Raw genomic sequence first — 18,922 nt, 5'->3', positions numbered from 1 at the left:
AAAATCAAAAGTGTCTCAGTCTGTGACACTGATAAACAGAGACATGAAGGAAACCTTTCTCTGGTCACTCAAACAGCTATGCTGCCCAAACAAGTCCAAAACAAAGGTGGTAAATCAGAAATACAAGCTGTATCAAATGGAGATTTAAAGGCTGTTGACATGCCTTAGCACAGGGCCCTATCCCACAAAGATCTGTGCTTGTGAAAAATCAGCAGCACTCACCTCAAGCTTATTTCGACATCTATCAGACTCGCGTCACATGTGTAGTCCCTGACACCAACAGAGCTGTTGTCTGGCGAGTAGCCTTCCAGCAGAACCAGTGCGCTGCAGTTTAACCTCACAGTGACAGTGACCACGCCAGGCACAAGGACATTTCCACTGGAGAGACAAGGTTTCACTGAATATCTACCATGCACCATCACTGGGATCTGCTTTCTGTAGGCGAAGGCAGCTATACTCAGATTAAAACCCACCTCCATCAGGATCTACCATCATTACTGCCCTTCCCAGAGCCTGCTCTCTGGACAATCCTTTTGGGAAACCTCAGTTTCCAACAAAAACTACTCAACATATGTAGTTACACTGGATCCTGAAATAGTGTTTTGTTTCTGCAGAGTTTCTTGACAGAAAAACCTCATTTCCTCTCCCTCCTCTTGCCCATACAGAAACCTTCCTTATACTTCTCCTATGCTGCTGAAAGGAAATCGAACTCCAGAAGAGTTTCTGGCCAGCACTCACCAAGTACCAAAGATACTCAGAAGAGTGGAAAAGTACACCTTGACCCCAGCTCCAGGGATGCACTTGGCCTTTATTGGAAGAATTGTAACATTCATGATGTACAGCCTGTGAAATGAGACCAGAAAATATGAGCAGCAAAGATATCTAGGCTCAGAGTGTCAAACCAAGCAGCTCCTGCAGGGCCCTTTATTTGCTTTTACAAACATGAACAAGAATGTACAGTCAAACACAGAGTAGCAGGAAGAACTGTCCCTAAACAGCTCAGGCAGAAAATGAAATGTAAAGAGAGAATGGACAGAAATGAGGCTGGCTTTTGCAAGGCAGGCGTCCAAGACTGCATCTTTTCTTGTCAAATAAGAGACATTTATCCAATAAAATGCTTTTGGTTTTATTCTGTCTTGTCATTTCTCTCCAGATAATCCCTTGTGGATGGGGTCCCAGCTCAAAGTTGTTTGCTGAAGCCTGTCTCTCCCCCAATTAGCTTGTAGATCCCGTGGGCGGATTGTAATGTATGTACTTAACACACCTTTACCCATCGCATACACGCCTCCTGCAACTAACATTTCTGCTATGATGCAAACAGTGCTCAGTGCAAAGACACCTTAGTGTGCAACTGGGCTTCTAGACATTGTCACAAGACAAATAATCATGCAGAAGCCTTTATTCTGTTTGTAACTCACCCTTTGATAGTTATTGAATCCACTTTTAATTCTGGGAACGTGAATTTGCTCATTTCAGACTCAAAAAGGCTATTTGTTGAATCTTCACAGGCTGTAAAGAAAACCACTGCTATTAGATCTAGTGCTCTGGATGATGACCTGTAACCATATGGAAGAGCACCCAAGTTGTCATTTTTTCACATATCTTCCCACAGGAGAGAAGAGTCAAAGGATGCACTATCCAGGCAATGAGTTTATGCTCTCAGTCAACTGAAGTTGCAAACAACAGAATTCAGTTATCCAGACACATGCCAGGGTGTCTCAGGAAGCATAAAGCTTGCTTAGTTTCTTCGGGGTGAAGGGAGACATTTTTGTTTTTAATTCAAGTGGCCTGCAGCTCAAAAATAGCTGCTGCTGTGGGCTAGATGGAAAAAATGAGACCTTCAAAACTCTTTGGGTCTAGGGAGGAGGGGATCTACAAAACAGACTTGCTCAGTTTCCTAAAAGAGCTGACATTTCCAATGGCTGAGAACTTTAATAGAAAGTATAAACAAACATAAGCAGAGCAGCAAGAAAAGGGTCATTGGGAAATGATCATACAATGCACAGAATGGCTGGGATAAAGCTAGAGAGGTTTTACTCACCCTTCTCATATGCTTCTTGAGAGATGATGGTGCTTTCTGCATTTGAACTTTGCAATGACATCAGCAGACCACACAGGACAAAGCCTAACACCTTTAGCATCTTCAGTCTTAACAACCTGCCAATGACACTCAGTCAGTACAACAAAGACAATTCTCCTTTTGCCACTTTGCTTATGTGCAAAGCTTATAGGTCACAAATCACTAGTAATTCAGACAGAAGAGGCATACAGAACCATCCAGAGAAGTAAACAGAAAAGCCCACAGATATTTAAGATATTGTAATCTCTCTTTTATTCTTTTTCTCCAAAATAATCCACCCAACATCAGCTGTTTCAGGATCTGAAATAGTTTCCAAGGCAATTCTGAGTCACTATTTGAAGCGCACTTGAGTAACGTGAATCTATTTTTACTTAATGCAACCCTTAGATAGGGTAGAAGCTAGGTCTTTCCCCCAGACAGCTACTACAAAATGTAGCCCAGGCAATAGCTATTGACGTGGCAGTCAGCCAGCGAACAGTGCTCCGAGTGCACCATGCAAAATGCAAGCAACAAAGCTCATCTATGCAAGTGTTTCATCATGAGCTGTTATGACTCATGATTCCCCAAATCATGAAACAAAGATCATTTTTGTACAAAATATTCATAATAAACACAGCTAACATTAAACAAATAATAAGGACTCTGCCCTACTGCTTTACTCTCTGCTCCAGTGATGAGAAATGTGCTGAGGGCTGGACGTTGAGTGATGAGTAGCCATCAAACAGTCCCACAGCACAAAAGCCTAGGAATACAAAAGACCAGAAAAAGGCACCAAAATCTTAGGAAAAGTAAAATGCAAAGCTGATGGATAAATGTGCCCTCTCCAAGCCGTGACACTCAGAGGCAGGCTCGTCACCGACTTCTCAGCCAGCTGCCCGAGGTGAAGGTACCCTCACTGAGCTGCACTGCAGACCATTCTGGCCTTACCAACAAACCAAGGACTGAGCAGGCAGCTTCACACTGCCTGCCTTCCCCCTTCCATACCCAAATAAAATAAATACACATACTCCAGTCAACAGCATGAAGCAAACATACACTCCTCCAGTCACAGCCAGGGAACCAAGAGCAAGTCCTGCAGCCCTTTGTCCTCCCTGCCAGCTCCAGCAGGTACCAGAATTGCGGGGAACCCCACTTAAATAGGGAATGTTCTGCTCGAAATGCCTAGCCAGTGACCAGGCTGACAATAGTCCCTAACCACAGGTCACACTAACCTCTCAGGTCCATAGCAGTCACTAAAGGAGTGTCAACACAGAGAGGTGCCATTTCAAAAGAATGGAGAGATTCATGGTCTTTGCCTGGTGTCAGCTGAAGCAGGTGACAAACCCTTTATCTGTAGGAGAAGCTCAAGACACTTCTCTTCAGGCAAGTTGCTCATTTCTGCCACACTGCAGAGTCCGTGGAGACACCCCACCTTTAGCACATCTGCAGTCTTGCAGTCCTCCTCCCCGGGAAGGCGTGCTTGAGCCAGAGCAGGAGTTTCGTGCTCCTCTAGGGAGTCAGTCTTCCTACAAGTAACACTGATTTGCTGCACAGGTGACAAACACTCAATTCCACTGAAAACATGAGAGGAAAGACCAATCAGCAAAATCGCACTTGATGCAGAACTTTCACTGCCTTCTCGGAGAGCAGGATGGGACCCTCTTCTTCACAGGCCCACCAGCATCCTTACTTCTCCCCCGCTGCCAGCACCGGCAATGTCAGGACGCGCTGCACAACGGGGAGATGAACAAACACAGTCACCAATTTGCCATGATACAGGCGACACGCTCCACGTATCCGAGCTCCCAAGCTACTTCTGGCTGCGATATTATCAGCAGCCATTGTCCAAGCTCAAACAGTTCAAGGCCACTCCGTAAACAATACGACACTTTAAGGCAGACACATAACTGCACGCTAATGACACCTCCGAGAGCTCTGCACAGCAGAAGACTCATGCACAGATGTGCTAATTGCTCATTTGCCACTGCGCAGTAATGTCACATGCTTGACTACAGTCCCAGGGGATGCACCCCAATAAACCTATATTTTAAATGAGATTTATAGTTGAAATGTCAATATCCAGCATCTCTATCAACTGCAAGCCAACAGCTTCAGGCAAACAGAACACAAAACCCCTCCAACAGCCTTTCAGGCATGAATGGACACCATTTGGGACCAAGCACTGCTGCTTTTTCTGAACCATGCTGCACTTCACAGGAGCCCTGCCGTACAGATCCATGCAACCCGCATCCCCGCTTTGAGAAGCTCTTCCCTCAAACCAAACAGTGATGTTCCTCTTTGTCTCTTTTCCTTCTGCCCCTCCGGCCCCACATGCGTTCAGAGAAGCTTTGGAGGCAGCTGGCTCTGAAGGACACATTTAGGCCCCTCGGGGGGAGGCTTTCAGCTGCCCGCCCAGCAGAGCCCTGCGCACGCTTCAAGGTGCCACCTGACCTGCTCTGGAGCAGCACAGTCGGTTTAACACAGACCCATGACTTGCTGTTTGGCTGGCTGAGCATCTGAAGAGCTGCACTTCCGAGACAGCCAGCGGTTTGCCGCAGCCGGAGTTTTATTTCACAGGTGCCCACTCGAGGCCAGAGCTTTAACCCCCGAATTCCTGCACTTTCCTCCCCTTGGGCCGACCTGGAGGAACGTTGCCCCATTGCAGTGCCATTCTGCCCACGTTGGCTGAAAATCCCAGCACAAGTACACCAGACTCTGAAGGCAGGTATTTCTGTGCACACGCTCACAGTATCCAAACATCTGCACACAGTGCTGGCAAAAACACAGCAGCTAACTGCTATGATGCTCCTGCAATAGCCTTCCTTGCTCAGATACAAGTTTTGCACGCAGTTCCTCCTCAAACACACACTTTATACTCAGAACTTAGCTCCACGATGTCTGCCAATATTGCTCAGGAGGATTCAGGAGATAATTCTTCTGGAATAAAGTGTCACTCTTCGGGTTTGGTCCCCGTTCCTCCGTCTCCCCACGCGGAGGGATGACAGACAGCTTCTCGTCCAGCACAGCCAGCTCTGCGCAAGGAACGAACACGGGAGCCACGAGGGAGACGACCGGCCCTAGACACCAGCCAGCCTCGGGCAGGCCCGCGGCGGCTGGTGGCAGCGATGTTATCAGCAGCCATTGTCAAGCTGCCATTTAGCTCCCAAGTTCCAAGTCATTTCACAAACAATGATATTCTTTTAGGAGGGATAATTATGAATTAATAAGATACCAAGGCACACTGTACGGTACAAAGCATTGTTTCACTGCTTGTGTTTGCCTTTGTGTTTAACATCATACCTGCTGCAGAGCTCACACTTGGATGCAAACAGTCAATTACTTATTAGAAGACCCGTATCTATTTCCCATCGTGCGTTTCCCCCACTACTGTAAATACAGAGAAGGAAGTCTAAATACAGACGTCCTTTCCTTTCTCGCAATCAAAGGGAGAACTTGAGCTTCCAGTGTGACACCTGCCTTCCAAAAGAACCAGCTCGGCTCTCCGACACGTGCGAGCTCCTTCTCCCCTTGTTTAGCACTAAAACTTTTTAAGGCTGTGATCCCAATTTTGCTGCTGCTTACAGTGATGATGTAGTGGAAGCTGCCACATGTTTAAGCTTTCCTAACTGTCCCCTATGGTCTACTAAGTATAATTACCAAATAATGTGCATGAACACAAATGTGTCCTTGGTAATTAGGGTGCCGCCACAGAAGGAGTATTAGCCACTCGGTTGTCTCTCTTGCTGAGGGTATCTATGCCACCATCACTATTACAGTATCTCATCATCTTACACGTATCAGCAGAACACCGTGCCACACTCCACCTTCCTCTAACCAAAGCTGCTGACAGTTTGGTGCTCAAGATTTTAGGAAATAAAGATAATGCTCTACCGGTGTTTTAAGGGCCAAGTATTCAGAGGCAGGACTATGATGAGCCTGTGCAAACGCTGCATTTGCACTTCAAGCCAGTGAACGCCTGCAGTGCTGTAGGGAGCAGAAGGAGGGTCACGAGGCCAGAGGGAGGACTGCAAAGGAGATGTTTTAGCCATTGCTAAAAATAAAACTTTCAAGTCTTTATCTTGCTCTTACATCACTGCTCTTTCCAGCAATCCTGTACCTGCCCCCAACAGATTTCACGCCTGGAAAAACCAAAGTCGGCAACGAACCTACACTGCTCGTTGGCTTTGAGCAACCTGCTCAGCCAGTTCTCAGCGAGCTTTGTTTTTATTGAGTTTTTAAATAGTTATTTCAAGGATTTCAAGGTCTTCCCTCTCACAAGATTCTGGGATGTTGGCACACCCACACTGGGCACCAGAAAACACAACCAAGAAAGGGAAAGGCTGTTGTGGCTCCTTTCTAACAAGGCTCACACGCACACACCCTCTCTTGGGAACAGCCTGCTGCTGCCTGAACACTGAGCCTCATCGGGTAGCTCAGGGCATCTTCCCACTGTAATAGTTTGCAACTAGCACAGACATGGAGATCGGCTGTAATTATTCCCAATCAAAAACGGGAATGTGAGGTAACACAAATTACAGCATTTTCTCACGATTTTTAATTGTATTTTGGTCAGGCTGAAATTAATTTTTATTTGCTATAATAAAAATGTACAAGTCTCTGCCTTTACAACACGGTTGAATCCAGATCTGCCTGCTCAGACAGCAACAGATCTTACTACATCTTAGGAAAACAAAAGCCAGAGGCCAAAATAACTGATGTTTTGAGGGAGAAAGCTATAAGTTTTTCTCTCCTTACGTAGAGATTTTAAAAATAAAATAAATATTTAAGTGGGAACCTATTGTAAGGGCTGTCAGGGACCCTTCAGAGGCAGGCTGTTCATGCACTTGTCTTGTGCTATGCAAACCCTGAAAAGGCTGAAACAAGCTCTTCGGAGATCTCTTAGCACTTTATCTGAGATCAAGTCCTGCTCCCTGATCTTCCATACCAACTGACCAAAAGTTACTATCCTTAAACCAACAGAAAAGAAAGCAAGTCAGGCACAACACTTGAGCAACATGCCTGCATTCAAAAATTAGCGAGTATATGCAAGCAAACTGCTGTCACTCTCCTCTTAAAAAAGAGAAAAAACTTGCAGGAAATTCCCTATTAATGCAGAGAACAGGTCTTACAAATCAGCCAGATTACAAGTCTGTTGGGACATATCTACAGCCAAAATGTTTTGATTCAGTGTGGTTGGGTTTGGAGCTCTGAAGGCCCAGCTGCGCAGAGCTGAACACCAACTCTCCTTAGCATTGGTGGGAAAGGAAGGTGCTCAGCACTTTGCTGTTTGGGGTCCTGAAAGCATCATCCCTTCTGTTTCAACTAAACCAGGGTCATTAGACCAGGCAGAAGTCAGGAAATACGAGCACACAGCATGTCAACTGATTTCTCCTACTGGGTACCAAGGTCTTTATCTACCCAATCTCTTTTGGGCCTGCCAGGTGGTATTGTATTTCAAACACATTGCAGCTCTACCATACCATCTCAGCCCAGGTGAGCTCTTCAAAAGGCTTTCTTGTTGGGTTAGCACAAAGCTACTTACTCCCCTCTAGGAAAATTTGCACTGTTCATCTACAGAAAAATGGTTCCCCACCTGGTTCACCACCAGAGATGCCAGAAGAGTTTCTCCTACGTACTGTGATTCGTCCTCGCCACCACCATCCTTATGTTCTAGAGGAGCAAAGAGGGGGTGACCTTCTCTATTTAAAAGGGGCTGGTATCGGACAGTGATCTAATCCAGTTCAATGTTATATTTGGCTAAGAAATTCAGAACCTGCATTAAAATATTTCTTCCAACAAATTCTAAGATGGTAAAAGCAGAGACAAACTGGGATAAGCATCTATCTTTCTCTTCTAAAGTAAAATTCCTGGAAGACAAGGTAATGGAGAGAAGCCTAAGAGAAACTGCGGTTCTGTAGCATCACTATTCTCATCACAAGCCCAGAAGCACTACACACCTGGCATCAGCTGTACTGCTTCAGAGGCTGAAACTTTATTAAACCCTTCCTGCCTAAATCCTAGAGCTATAATCTCTAACCTAGAAATCAGAATCATGCCCAGAGGGGTGTTCGACATCTGCACATCCCCTAGGCAGATAAATTCTAGTGAACTGCTACATTCGACTCTGTCCCCATGCCCTGGGGGATATCACTGAGTTTTACATAAGTTACCATTGGCAAAATTGGCCTGACATTTCGTCCCATCTGCAGCATATTGACACATCAGAAGCAAAACTTGGACTATTTTCTGGCTTCATCATCCTAGGTTTGCTCCCTGGAAACAGACCAAAATTATTTTTAAGAATGAAATCCTTTTGGCGGAGACAGCTGAGATTTGAGTATGGATTGAACTAAGAACCAGGCAGCCTCCCACACCTTCAAATAAGAACGTGCAGAGTATAAGCAAATCACATGTCAATTATAAAAGCACTCATAGCAGCTAATAAAACACCAACAGGTATATATCTGCTCAGATAAGATTACTCTGTCACAGGACCAAGGTCCCACACTACAAAAGGCCAGCTGATATTAATGAATGAAAATTCCATATGGTTGTACCTATGCATCTCCCTGACAGCCTCTGCAATCTGACATTGCAATTGCTGCTAGAAGTAATGATAAGCTTGAGACTTTTTATATACACAATGTAAGATATGTTCTTCAAATGACCCTCCAAGAGCTCAGAAGCTCTGGAGGGACCAGGGATGAAATCCAACCATTCACAATCTGCTGAACAGATTAAATTAATTCATGAAGATTCTCACTAAGGACAAGCCCAACAATTTATGGAGGTTCTTGTCAGTTTAACCTTTACATATTCTCCACTATCTAAATTATTTCTGTGGCAACTGTCACTGTGACATTAAGAAACTGCAAGAAAGTGATCTGCCAAGAAAAGACTTTCATCCCTTCAGGGACATGGACAGCACTAATGGTAAACAACTTGTAGGGTTCAGTAGTTCATGGCAACTATTAGACCAAAATCTACAGCTCTTGGACACAACATGGATCAATTGAGCACAGTCTTGTTTTGGAATTCTCCCGATATAAAGCAGGATCCTGCTAGACCCTATTTTTACATTCAGTACTGATAAGTATTTTAGTTTAGTTTCTTCATGTCACTCATTACTACATCAGCTCTTTCAGAAGATGAAAGGGCTGAAGAGCTTTTCCTCTTTTGAGACATATGTGATGTCAGTGCCACTTCAGAAAAAGAAGTAGCTCTAATAATCTTATATGATGGCTACCCACCTATCTAGACAGGGAGATTAGTTAGCCTCACAACAATGGTCTTACATTTCCAGTATGCTTCTAAGAACATACATGCAATATTCATGAACACAAAACTGGATTTTCCAAAACAGCTAAGGTAACTGAGGAACACAACTCCCCTTAATCCCTGAGCTCCAGTATCAGTGAAGAGCTCCACGCATATCCACCTGCAGTATGAACGCATGTGATCATACTGGCAAAGATAACAAATGTGAATATTTCGGAAACAACTGCAAACATTCTCCCTGTTACAGGTAAGTTTTAGAAATGCTAATCCACACTGAGCATAACAACCTACACTTGGAAAACTAACAAAGCAACTTTACTATTAACTAACATGAAATACAAGGTATTTTAACAGCACAACACTACTGCCTTCTTGTTTTCCATGGATGAGATATGTCTGGTAGGAGTTCCGCAGTACTTTGCAATTAGGTACCAAAACTTGTTCTTTTCTTTGGTAGTTTTTGTCTTTTCCTCTGTGAAATCATTCTTTACTACTTTTGATCTGCAGCAATGCTCAGTGTCCCAGATCTAGGAAGAGACTTAATATTTTTTATTTCCACCTACAGAAATGTGCTGTATTATATATTCCCCGAAGGCTGGCTGGAAAATGAACAGCCTTACCTTTTCCATTCACAATGGCAAGAGCTATGCAAGTAACTCATCCCCTGTTTCATCCTGAAATTTCAGAAATATTCTTTTTCTCTGCAGTTTTATTCATTCATTCATCAGACTAAAATTCAGACCTTTTTTATTTAAAAAAAAAAACCATTTCTTCATTATCACCCAGCCTTTTGACAAGGAACAAAATGGTCAACATATTCTAAACCACACAGATTATATATTCAGTGATTTTAGTATTTTTTGTCTCCAAATCCTCTCCTCAAGCCAATTACGTTAGCCCATGACATGTTCTGTGCTGTTACCGCTGGTACTTAAACTAGCTTGGATATTTATACTGCAGTTCAGTGCAGACAACAATGTGCTTCACTAGATAGCTTAAGCCATCTAAAGTTAGGCATTTAGACTGGGCTCACTGGATGCCTCTACAGAATCAACTGAGAGAGGGGTACCCCATCCCTTCCAAAAACTGTTAAGACAAGCAAGATTGTGTTTTGGAGGAGGAGTTCTCTCTGTTTGACTATAGTAGGCTATGAATTGGCAGGGAGATCCTGGGAGGCATCTTCAGGTCTTCCCAGCAGTGGAAATCATCATATTAAAAAGTCTCTATGACTCCACAACTAGACTACTTTTAGTACAGGTATCTCATTATTAGTCTGCTATCTTCCTGGTAAAGGTAACCAGAGTATTGCTTAGGCATATCGAACATTCATCTTAACATAGCCCAGGAACCCCCAGGCAAAAAGATTTAGCCATTTGCGTCTGTGGACATGGCTCGGGCAACTGCACTCATCTTTTCAGTGCGCTGCTCTGAATTCGCCCAGCATCCCCCTTTCCTACCTATGATGAAGCATAAATGCAGCCATCCTCAGAGCCGGCAAACAGGATAGTTGCGGCAGGATTTTGCTCACGTTTCGGCAGGAAAGTCACCTGGAAGAGCGAACACAGAGTGACTCGTGCATCGTCTGCTCTCCTTCCCCCATGACCAATGGGTAGGCTGCAGAGCAGAACTAACACCTCCAGCCTTTTGCACAGTTACTGCTGAACCCCTCAACTTCCTGCTAGTTTTGTTCCTTTTGGTTTTGCTGATAAGCTCTAGCAGCAGCTTGCTGGTTCTTGAGAGAATTGACATGTATCTCAGCATTTTTGCCTCGTTGGGCTGCCTGCAAATGTCAGAAGCATCATCACATGCCCAAAGCTCCTGCACTTTGAATCATACCCCACAGACCATTTCAGCGCTGCTTTTATCTGAAGCATATTCTGCATGTTTGAAGAATGTGACAGCACTTTTGGGGGGCAATATTTCTTTGAAGATTGAGCATGAAAGAGAGAATTTCTTATAAAGACATATTCTGCAGCAACTTTACTGAGACATAAGGGACAGAATTGGAGAGTCATGCTGAAAACCAGGCAGAGAGAGAAGCAAGAATGCTAGAAATGAAGAATGCTTCTTCATTTCTGAAAGAAGCTGTTGCTTGAGGGCAGGATTCAAGGAGAAGAAACGGTGCATATACATTCTGGATTGAGGCTGAGTTTACTCTGACTCTTGCTAAATCACAGGTGCCCGCACAGAATCACACCTGCTGATGTCCTTTAGCTTGAGCAGTCCCCTCTCCTTTGGGCTGTTCTGTGCAGTGAAGCAGATGTCAAATCTTTGCGATAGTAAAAACAGGAAGCAGAAGTCTCCTCAGCACTTTCAGGCATCACTGGAGATTTGTTCATCCACAATGTTTTCCGCCCATCAGCCTCACTGAGGAATCACACTAAAAATCACTGGTTTCTTTTGCATACTTCTCATGGATACCTCTTCATTCTCAGCAAACTTCTGACCACTGGAAGTCAGCCATGCTTCATTGGGAAAGCTTCCACTGACACTTCCTACTTTTTTCCATCATGATGCATTTAATACCATCCACTGGCTCCAATAACAAGCGCTAAGAGCAAAGCAGTATCCACTGTGAGAAGCACTTGGAAAAGTCAGATCATTTGTTTAGAGACATGCCTGGAAGGATGGCTGAAGCAGTTTCCACTAGAGTCAACTTCTAATGGCTTTAGTGGGAATAGGACAGAGCCTTCAGCTCTGTCCTATCGGAGACAGGACATGATAGCAATCAGTCAAACGTAGGGGAAAACTACTTATATGAATACTTCTCTCACCCATGTCCCCCCAACTCTTTCACTAAATATTATGGAAGCATCACCTCAGTAAAGCTTTTTCCATTTTTGTGAAAAGAAATATATTTTAACCAAATATAAAGGGCAATCAAATAAATAACTCACTGGGAATGAGGTACATAGGAAGAAGTTCTTTACTGTAACAGGCATTAAGAATAGGACAACAAGTTATCAAAATGTTCCTGCCAGGGATGGTTTGCGGACAAAAGTGATCCATCAAGTACAACACAGCAAAATTGCATTAATGAGCAATAACCATCGGGGGAGGGCGCGCAGGGGGGAATCAGAAGGCAGAAAAATTCTAATTGCATGAGTACTACTTAATTATTTTGAAGGTTATAACAGAACCTTGACAAAATATAGCCTTTATACCAGCCTTTGCAGATGCTTCTACTGAATAAGCAAAAATTCTACCCTACTATTAGAATGCACTGCTATTACTACACACCAGTTTTGACCATCTGATTAAGACATAAGTCTCCATATTACTAATCAAACAGTGAGTGTCAGAAATAACAACCATTATAAGCATGTATGATTTCATCTACAGAATGGAGAAAAAAGGCTTTTATGGCATCTTACGAATAACATTCATCTCTGGGGAACTATCAAAACAGAAGATGCCTTTCTCTAAAGCAATCACTGATGATCTATGAGCAGAGGAAATATACAGCTATGCACGAAAATTAAAGCAGGTCATTTAAAACGCACTGCAAGTTCTCAGAGAAGGCTGCGTAGGACGTATCTGTGTCTGAAAGACATTCTATATGAAGGAGGAGAATTCTAGGGTAGGGAAAGAGAGCACACGTGGGAAAATAACAGAAAATCAGAGAAAATATGAAAGAGAAAAGGTTGGATAACAAGAAGGAAAGGTAAAGAAGAGAAGCAAACGAGAGACGTTTATATAAGTATCCAAGCTCTGAACTTCTGTAGCGATCACAGACAGAAACTCCTGATCTGAACAAATTTAGGAAAAAGCTTCCACCGTTGCCAGATCCACTTCCAGGTAAAAAGGGTTACAAAAGAGTAGAGGGCCAGTGCTGGCCTTCAGTTCACGCAAAGCTAATGCTGCACTCGAGTGCTATGTAAATCCTTAACTCTGTTTGCAGAAGCAAAGCCAGAGAAACCCAGCACACAGCTGATCCCTTTGCTCCTGTCTGAGGAATAACAAAGGAAGAAGGCTGCTTTTGCAGTGGGCTGGCAGTAGGCTTTTGGAAACTGCTAGAGATGCAAGTAGAAGGAGAGACAAAGATAAACAATATCACAATCCAAGTAGAAAAAGCAGCAGAGAAACAAGATGTGGAGAGAGAAGACTAGGAAAAGGATCGAGCATGTACCCTTCCTGCTAGGGGGAAAGGAAACAGACCTGGAACAACTATAAAGCAGAAACACAACCATTCTTCATTCAATCCCCTGGATAGAACAGCCACCAGAACTAGGCTCTGGCAAGTAACATAGTCAGTGATTTACAGCCTAAAAACAGGGGGTCCTAATAGGAAAATAACAGCTTGTCAGGATAAGTAATGGTGCCTGCAGAGGCCTGCCAGCTCACTTAGAGCAACCACTGTCAGGGGAAAGAAGTGACCAATTTGGCAATGGGCTTTTACGTCAGGAGGGAGGGGAAGGGGACTGCTGTTTTGCTTTGGGAATGGTTGGTCTGTCTGGTTTACAAATCCTGGAGACTCCTCTGAGGTATCACTTTGCAGGAGGCTCAGACACCCACAGGCACTTTCCACCTCAGTGGTGCCTGGTACCCTAGCAGAAGAAACAGCTGTTAGGTGTTAATAAAGGTGTTAATAAAACGAGGACAATATGGGCAAAAAGGAGGAGAATACTGTGAGAACTAGCACACAGAGCAGCACAAGGCCAATGCCTAAAAATCAAATCAAAACTTGATTTTAGAAGGGGTCCAAGCAGGAAACTTGCACTTAACTGACGTACCAAGACGCCTGGAAATGAATATGTCCTTGCACCAGAGAAAACTGTTTTGCCAACAGAAAAGGCAGTTCTAGAAGGAACCTCTTTTGGACTGGGACTCTCCATCCGCTTGCCATGAAACGCACGTGAGGGATGGATCTGAGGAGCGATTCTGGCCCTGCAGCACAACCCCAGGTTTGTCCAGTTGCTAAAATACATGTTTTGAAAGGAAGCTGGTGTATAGATTAACAGCAGCAGATGGGCCCCCAGTAAAACAATTTAAACAGCTAACAGTATACCTGAAATGCCAAATTCTGAATAGCTAGGAAGTAGCTAAGGATTTGCAAGCCATTCACAGGCTAAAATTCCAGCATATACAACGCTTCTGTGCTAATAACAAAACAGAAAGTCTGCAGAGATGACCCGGGTTAATCCTGCCATATAAATCCTTCAGTGAAAGCGGTGTACACAAGCTCAGGCTCTTTAAAGCACAGACAAAAGCCCAACAGTACCACCTCGCGGTAACCCCTTTCTGCTGCAACCAGAGACAGAAAAATCATTAAATTCATTTAAGGCATTAAATCCAGATGTTTTGAAAACGGGGACAGACCATAACACCACCTTCAGAATTCACTTCTGTATACTGACAGAGGGACTGCCAGAGACTTTGGAGTTAAAGAACACAGGTTTGTCAGAACCACAGAAAACTATCATAACAGTTTATTTAGTAAGAAAGGCAGACAAGCCCACATAGAAAATACGCTTTAAATCACTGCACCATTTTCTTTAAACTCATCTAACCAGATGCAAGAAAAAAAACCCACAAGTAAGGCACAAGACTAAATTTACAGATTAATAAATTATGACAGTCACAGAAGACTCAACTCTATCCTATCGTCAGGATCAGAAACAGAAATTTAGAAGTCCAGGTGCCAACAATTGGGATTTTAGACTCCTGGAAGCAGTAATTTAACATCTTTTGTTATTCCAGAATTGTTTGGACACGAGAAACTGCAGATGCAGAGACCTACAATTTCCAGGCAGACATTATTCAGCCGACTTTGCTAGAGAGCAAAGTGTAACGCATATAGGCAAAACAGAGAAGAAAGTGGTTACCAAGGCTGAGGAAAACAGCAAAAGCGATACAGCTGTAGATGAAAAACATGGTCAGATGTCTCCCAAATTTACAGCAGACCAGATACAGAAGTATGTTTGGACAACTGCCACGATGCTAAAGAGCAGCTATGGGGCTTTCTATTGTACCCCATCAGCTTTCAGGAGATGGTGGACTGTTGCCAGATTTAATGCACTGTGAAAGCAGAGAAGGGGGATGGGAGAACACAGAGCCATGAGAGAGGGTAAAGAGTAAGAAACAGGAGTGAAAGAGGAGGAATAAGAGGCACATAAGGAAGAGACACCAGCAAGGAGTGTGAACATAAAAAGCAAGAAAAAGATGGGAAGAAAAGGAAGAGGGGGAATTAAAAGTAATGGGAAATGGAGCTGAGTAAAATTTGCAAGAAAAGGCAGAAAATAAACAACTGAAAGGTAAACTGAAAAAAAAAAATGAGGGAGGTGAATGACCAGGAAGATACCTGGTTTGCACGGGTGCGCAAAGAGATCTCACGCATTCCTGTTAAACTAGCCTTTCCCAACGCCTGGGCTACTTCCAAAACAGGCTCCTGCCCCACTCTTTTGGGAGCACAGAGCCTAAATATACCCAGTGAGTATAAACCCCTCCTCTGGCCAGAGAGCCAGCTTCCTCTGCTTACCTTACCCCCCTCATTTCCCTGCAGATCTCCAGCCTCCCCAGGCCCAAGCCCCCAAGTCTGGCTTCTGATCATCAGTTCTGCCAAGCACCACACTTCCTCTGACATCAGGGGATCGTTTGCTCACAGGCTTTCCCTGGGCTGTAAAGCCCTCAACAAATCCACTTAGCTTAGGTTCCTACGTCAGAAACAAGAGTATCTTTGGATCTCCTTCCAGGCGGGGGGATGCCTGCAGAGGACAATCCCCTCTACGGTTTTCTACAGAAATCGATCCGATAGCCAGTCATTCCCCTACTCTGCAGGAGCTGTCCTTACACAGCCTAAAACAATGTTCAGAAGCTTTTTCTTAAATGATTCTTTAACCTGTAAATGAAGTAAGCCCCTTCCACATTTTCTCCATAATTCACGCTTCCCAGAACCTGAGTGTGTTACCGGGTTTTACTTGGAGGGAAGGGAACGTTAAAAGACCAGCAACATTACCCTATACCATTGTGCAATGGCGAATTTATAGAACAGAGACAGAGAGACCTGTTTTACCAGCATTTGTGCAAGTTATTTAATGGAAATTAAGTAAGCATCATGGCTCTCTTATCAGTTGCTGAGCAGGAGGCAACAAGCTTGAGCTCAGGAATGAGCTTTATCTGGTGGCACCAGTTCCCAAGGAGTGCCTGGAAGAGAGGAAAGATTTCACTTAATGACATTGTGGTTTAAGCCTCAGTGTGTTTCACTGCAAACATCTTACTTTTAGTGGAGAAGACGGAGGGAGGGAGTTTAGTCCAGTGTTTCCAGTTCTTGTAAAAAGAGAGACCGTTGGAATACAGTGGCTAAAATGCAAGTCTGATGAGAAGATGAAAACAGAAGAGAGCAGAGGGGACTGGCCACAGAAGATGGAGAAAAGAAACACTGGAGAGAGGAACACAATAGAAAGCCAAAGCAGAATAGAGGAGGTACAGCATCTACATGCATAACAGTGGTTCAGCCTAAACAGAAGACTAGGTGTGCATCATTGGCTCTGAATAAAGACCATGAGAATGCCTTAACTCCAACAAGAGCAATAACATTCCCTCAAAGGGATTCCTCTGTCTGCAACCCAGTAAGCGAAGATTACTGTGAAAATGCATTAGCCATTTGGGGCAGCGTTAGCACTGTGTACATCAGAAGCGATAGAGAAGGATCATACCAAAGTCATTCCGCTTTGAGGAGCCGGCCCTAAGGATGTGCAAACAGAGTCGCTCACAGAACTCCACCTCCTGCTCCTGCGGCCCAAAAGGTACGGGAGCATCAGCACCAAGTATGTTTCCCATTTTGGTGTAGGAAGATGGTAGAAGAAGAGAAGTAGGAGTGCCACTGGCCTACTATTATTAATATTTATATTATGCAAGCGCCCAGAAACCCCGCTGTGCCAGATGCCCTGCATGTGTGTGCATGCCATTTAAAGGTACATGAATGCACGTAGCACATGAGGCACTAGAAGCTGAAAATGATTTCCAAAGAGCATCAGACATGCAGACCATTCTGACAGCTAGACATTAGATTTGCAGTTTACTAGTTCAGTGATAAATATCAGCTTTTCCTCACTGCCTTTCATAACAGTGAAGCACAGAGAGACAAGTTTGCCCCAAGATTATAGCACACTCAGCTCTCAGCTAGACTCACGGGTAAACACCAGGTAAGGTCAGTGAGAACTTGCCTCTTCTACACAGTGTTGAAGACAATTTCTTCATTTCAACCAATGAAAAAGAGAAACTCTGGCACTCGGAAATGTGCATTGTCTGTTTTTCTTCTTTCAGAACTTGCACTGAATCCTGGTCACAGCACTGGATGGACGAAGGACCAAGTAGAAGCAAGAAAACTGTTTCTATTCAGTGCTGGTCATATTCATGAAAAAGTTTGGGGTTTGGTCTCTACTCTGAGCAAAACACGTTTAAAGCACCACCAGCAAGCTAATCCCATTGTGCCCCTGACATGTCTCCATACCATTCAGTGGTGGGAAGTAATAAATAAATAAATAAATAAATAAATAAATAAAAATAAAATAAAAGGCCTTACTGCTTGCAAAGCATGAATGAGCAGTGAGTAGGAACCTGAATTAATACCCAAGTAACAAAGTGGTGACTACCTGGACTTTGCCACTGCCATTACATCACACACAACGGCCACCCCAGACACTGCAGCATGATCCATGTGGAGCTTATTCCCTGCCAACCAAAAGCACAAATTCTAACCCCCAGCACTGAGAATTGCCTCCAAGAGTTAGGAGTGCAGAGCCTAGAAACAGTGAGCATTGTTTTTATACTCCAGGGAATGCAATGAGAGCTCATAAGCATGTTTTTTTCTCAAGGATCTCTTTCACAGAAGGGAGGCACAGACTTCTCATCCAAAGTCCTGCTGTAAATAAGTCATCTGCCCATTTGGAGAAGCATCCTACCCGTAATTCAAGGCTGTGATGCAGCTGTCCAACTCAATGAGGCAAAAGATCCTGTCACATTTGTTGTGACTGATACTGAAGAATTCTATGCCACATTTACAGAGAGAGATCCTATGAAACAGAACTACTGACATGTTGACAGCAGTCTGTTTTTACACAGAGATAAACATTTTTAAGCTTGAGTACGGGCACCCATTTTGACAGCGATTCACAAGCATGCACAGTATTAAACATGCCGACAATATACTCAAATACAAAAATCACAAACCAACTGACAACAAGGGTATAGTTCCCTCTGACTTCAGAGGTCAAGACACTATGCCCAGCTCCAGAACAGGCAGTAACGTTTGTAAGTATTTACCAATAGTTCGATCAGTAGATGCTATACTCAGCAAGTTGCTCCGACACCCGCATCTTTTGATGTAGTCCTCGATTGGTCTGGTCAAGCTGTGGAGAAGAGGAAACCAGTTGTTCTCAGAATTCAGGCAAAAAGGGTGCCAACCATCTGCCACTCCATGAACTTCACTGTCACTTTAAGTGACAAATGGGCTTCCTTGCGCCTCTGTTCTGGGATGAACTCAACACCAAAAGAGTTGCAAGTCAGACTTTTTTTTTTTTAATCCATGATAGCCTTTACAGAAAAACAAAAAGTTCAAGAAAAACCCTACAAAGAATATTAGTT

At 43.8% G+C, this 18,922-nt stretch overlaps 1 protein-coding gene across 1 annotated transcript in view; it reads right to left on the bottom strand.

Annotated features, from left to right (window-relative positions):
• The window catches only part of LOC112987252 (uncharacterized), a 33,983-nt gene that overhangs the window by 7,166 nt on the left and 7,895 nt on the right, over positions 1–18,922 (bottom strand). The window contains exons 4-8 of the mRNA XM_026107055.2: positions 18,602–18,687; positions 2,042–2,157; positions 1,419–1,509; positions 739–843; positions 223–378 (exon numbers count right to left, since the gene is read on the bottom strand). Coding sequence (XP_025962840.2) covers positions 223–378; positions 739–843; positions 1,419–1,509; positions 2,042–2,141 — 452 coding nt within the window. The 5' untranslated portion in view covers positions 2,142–2,157; positions 18,602–18,687. The remainder of the gene's footprint in view (positions 1–222; positions 379–738; positions 844–1,418; positions 1,510–2,041; positions 2,158–18,601; positions 18,688–18,922) is intronic.

The sequence above is a fragment of the Dromaius novaehollandiae genome, chromosome 16 (assembly GCF_036370855.1).
Source record: "Dromaius novaehollandiae isolate bDroNov1 chromosome 16, bDroNov1.hap1, whole genome shotgun sequence".
In the NCBI taxonomy this organism is placed as follows: Eukaryota; Metazoa; Chordata; class Aves; order Casuariiformes; family Dromaiidae; genus Dromaius; species Dromaius novaehollandiae.
The sequence above is the reverse complement of the archived record's forward strand: the minus strand, read 5'-3'. Positions and strand labels throughout refer to the sequence as shown.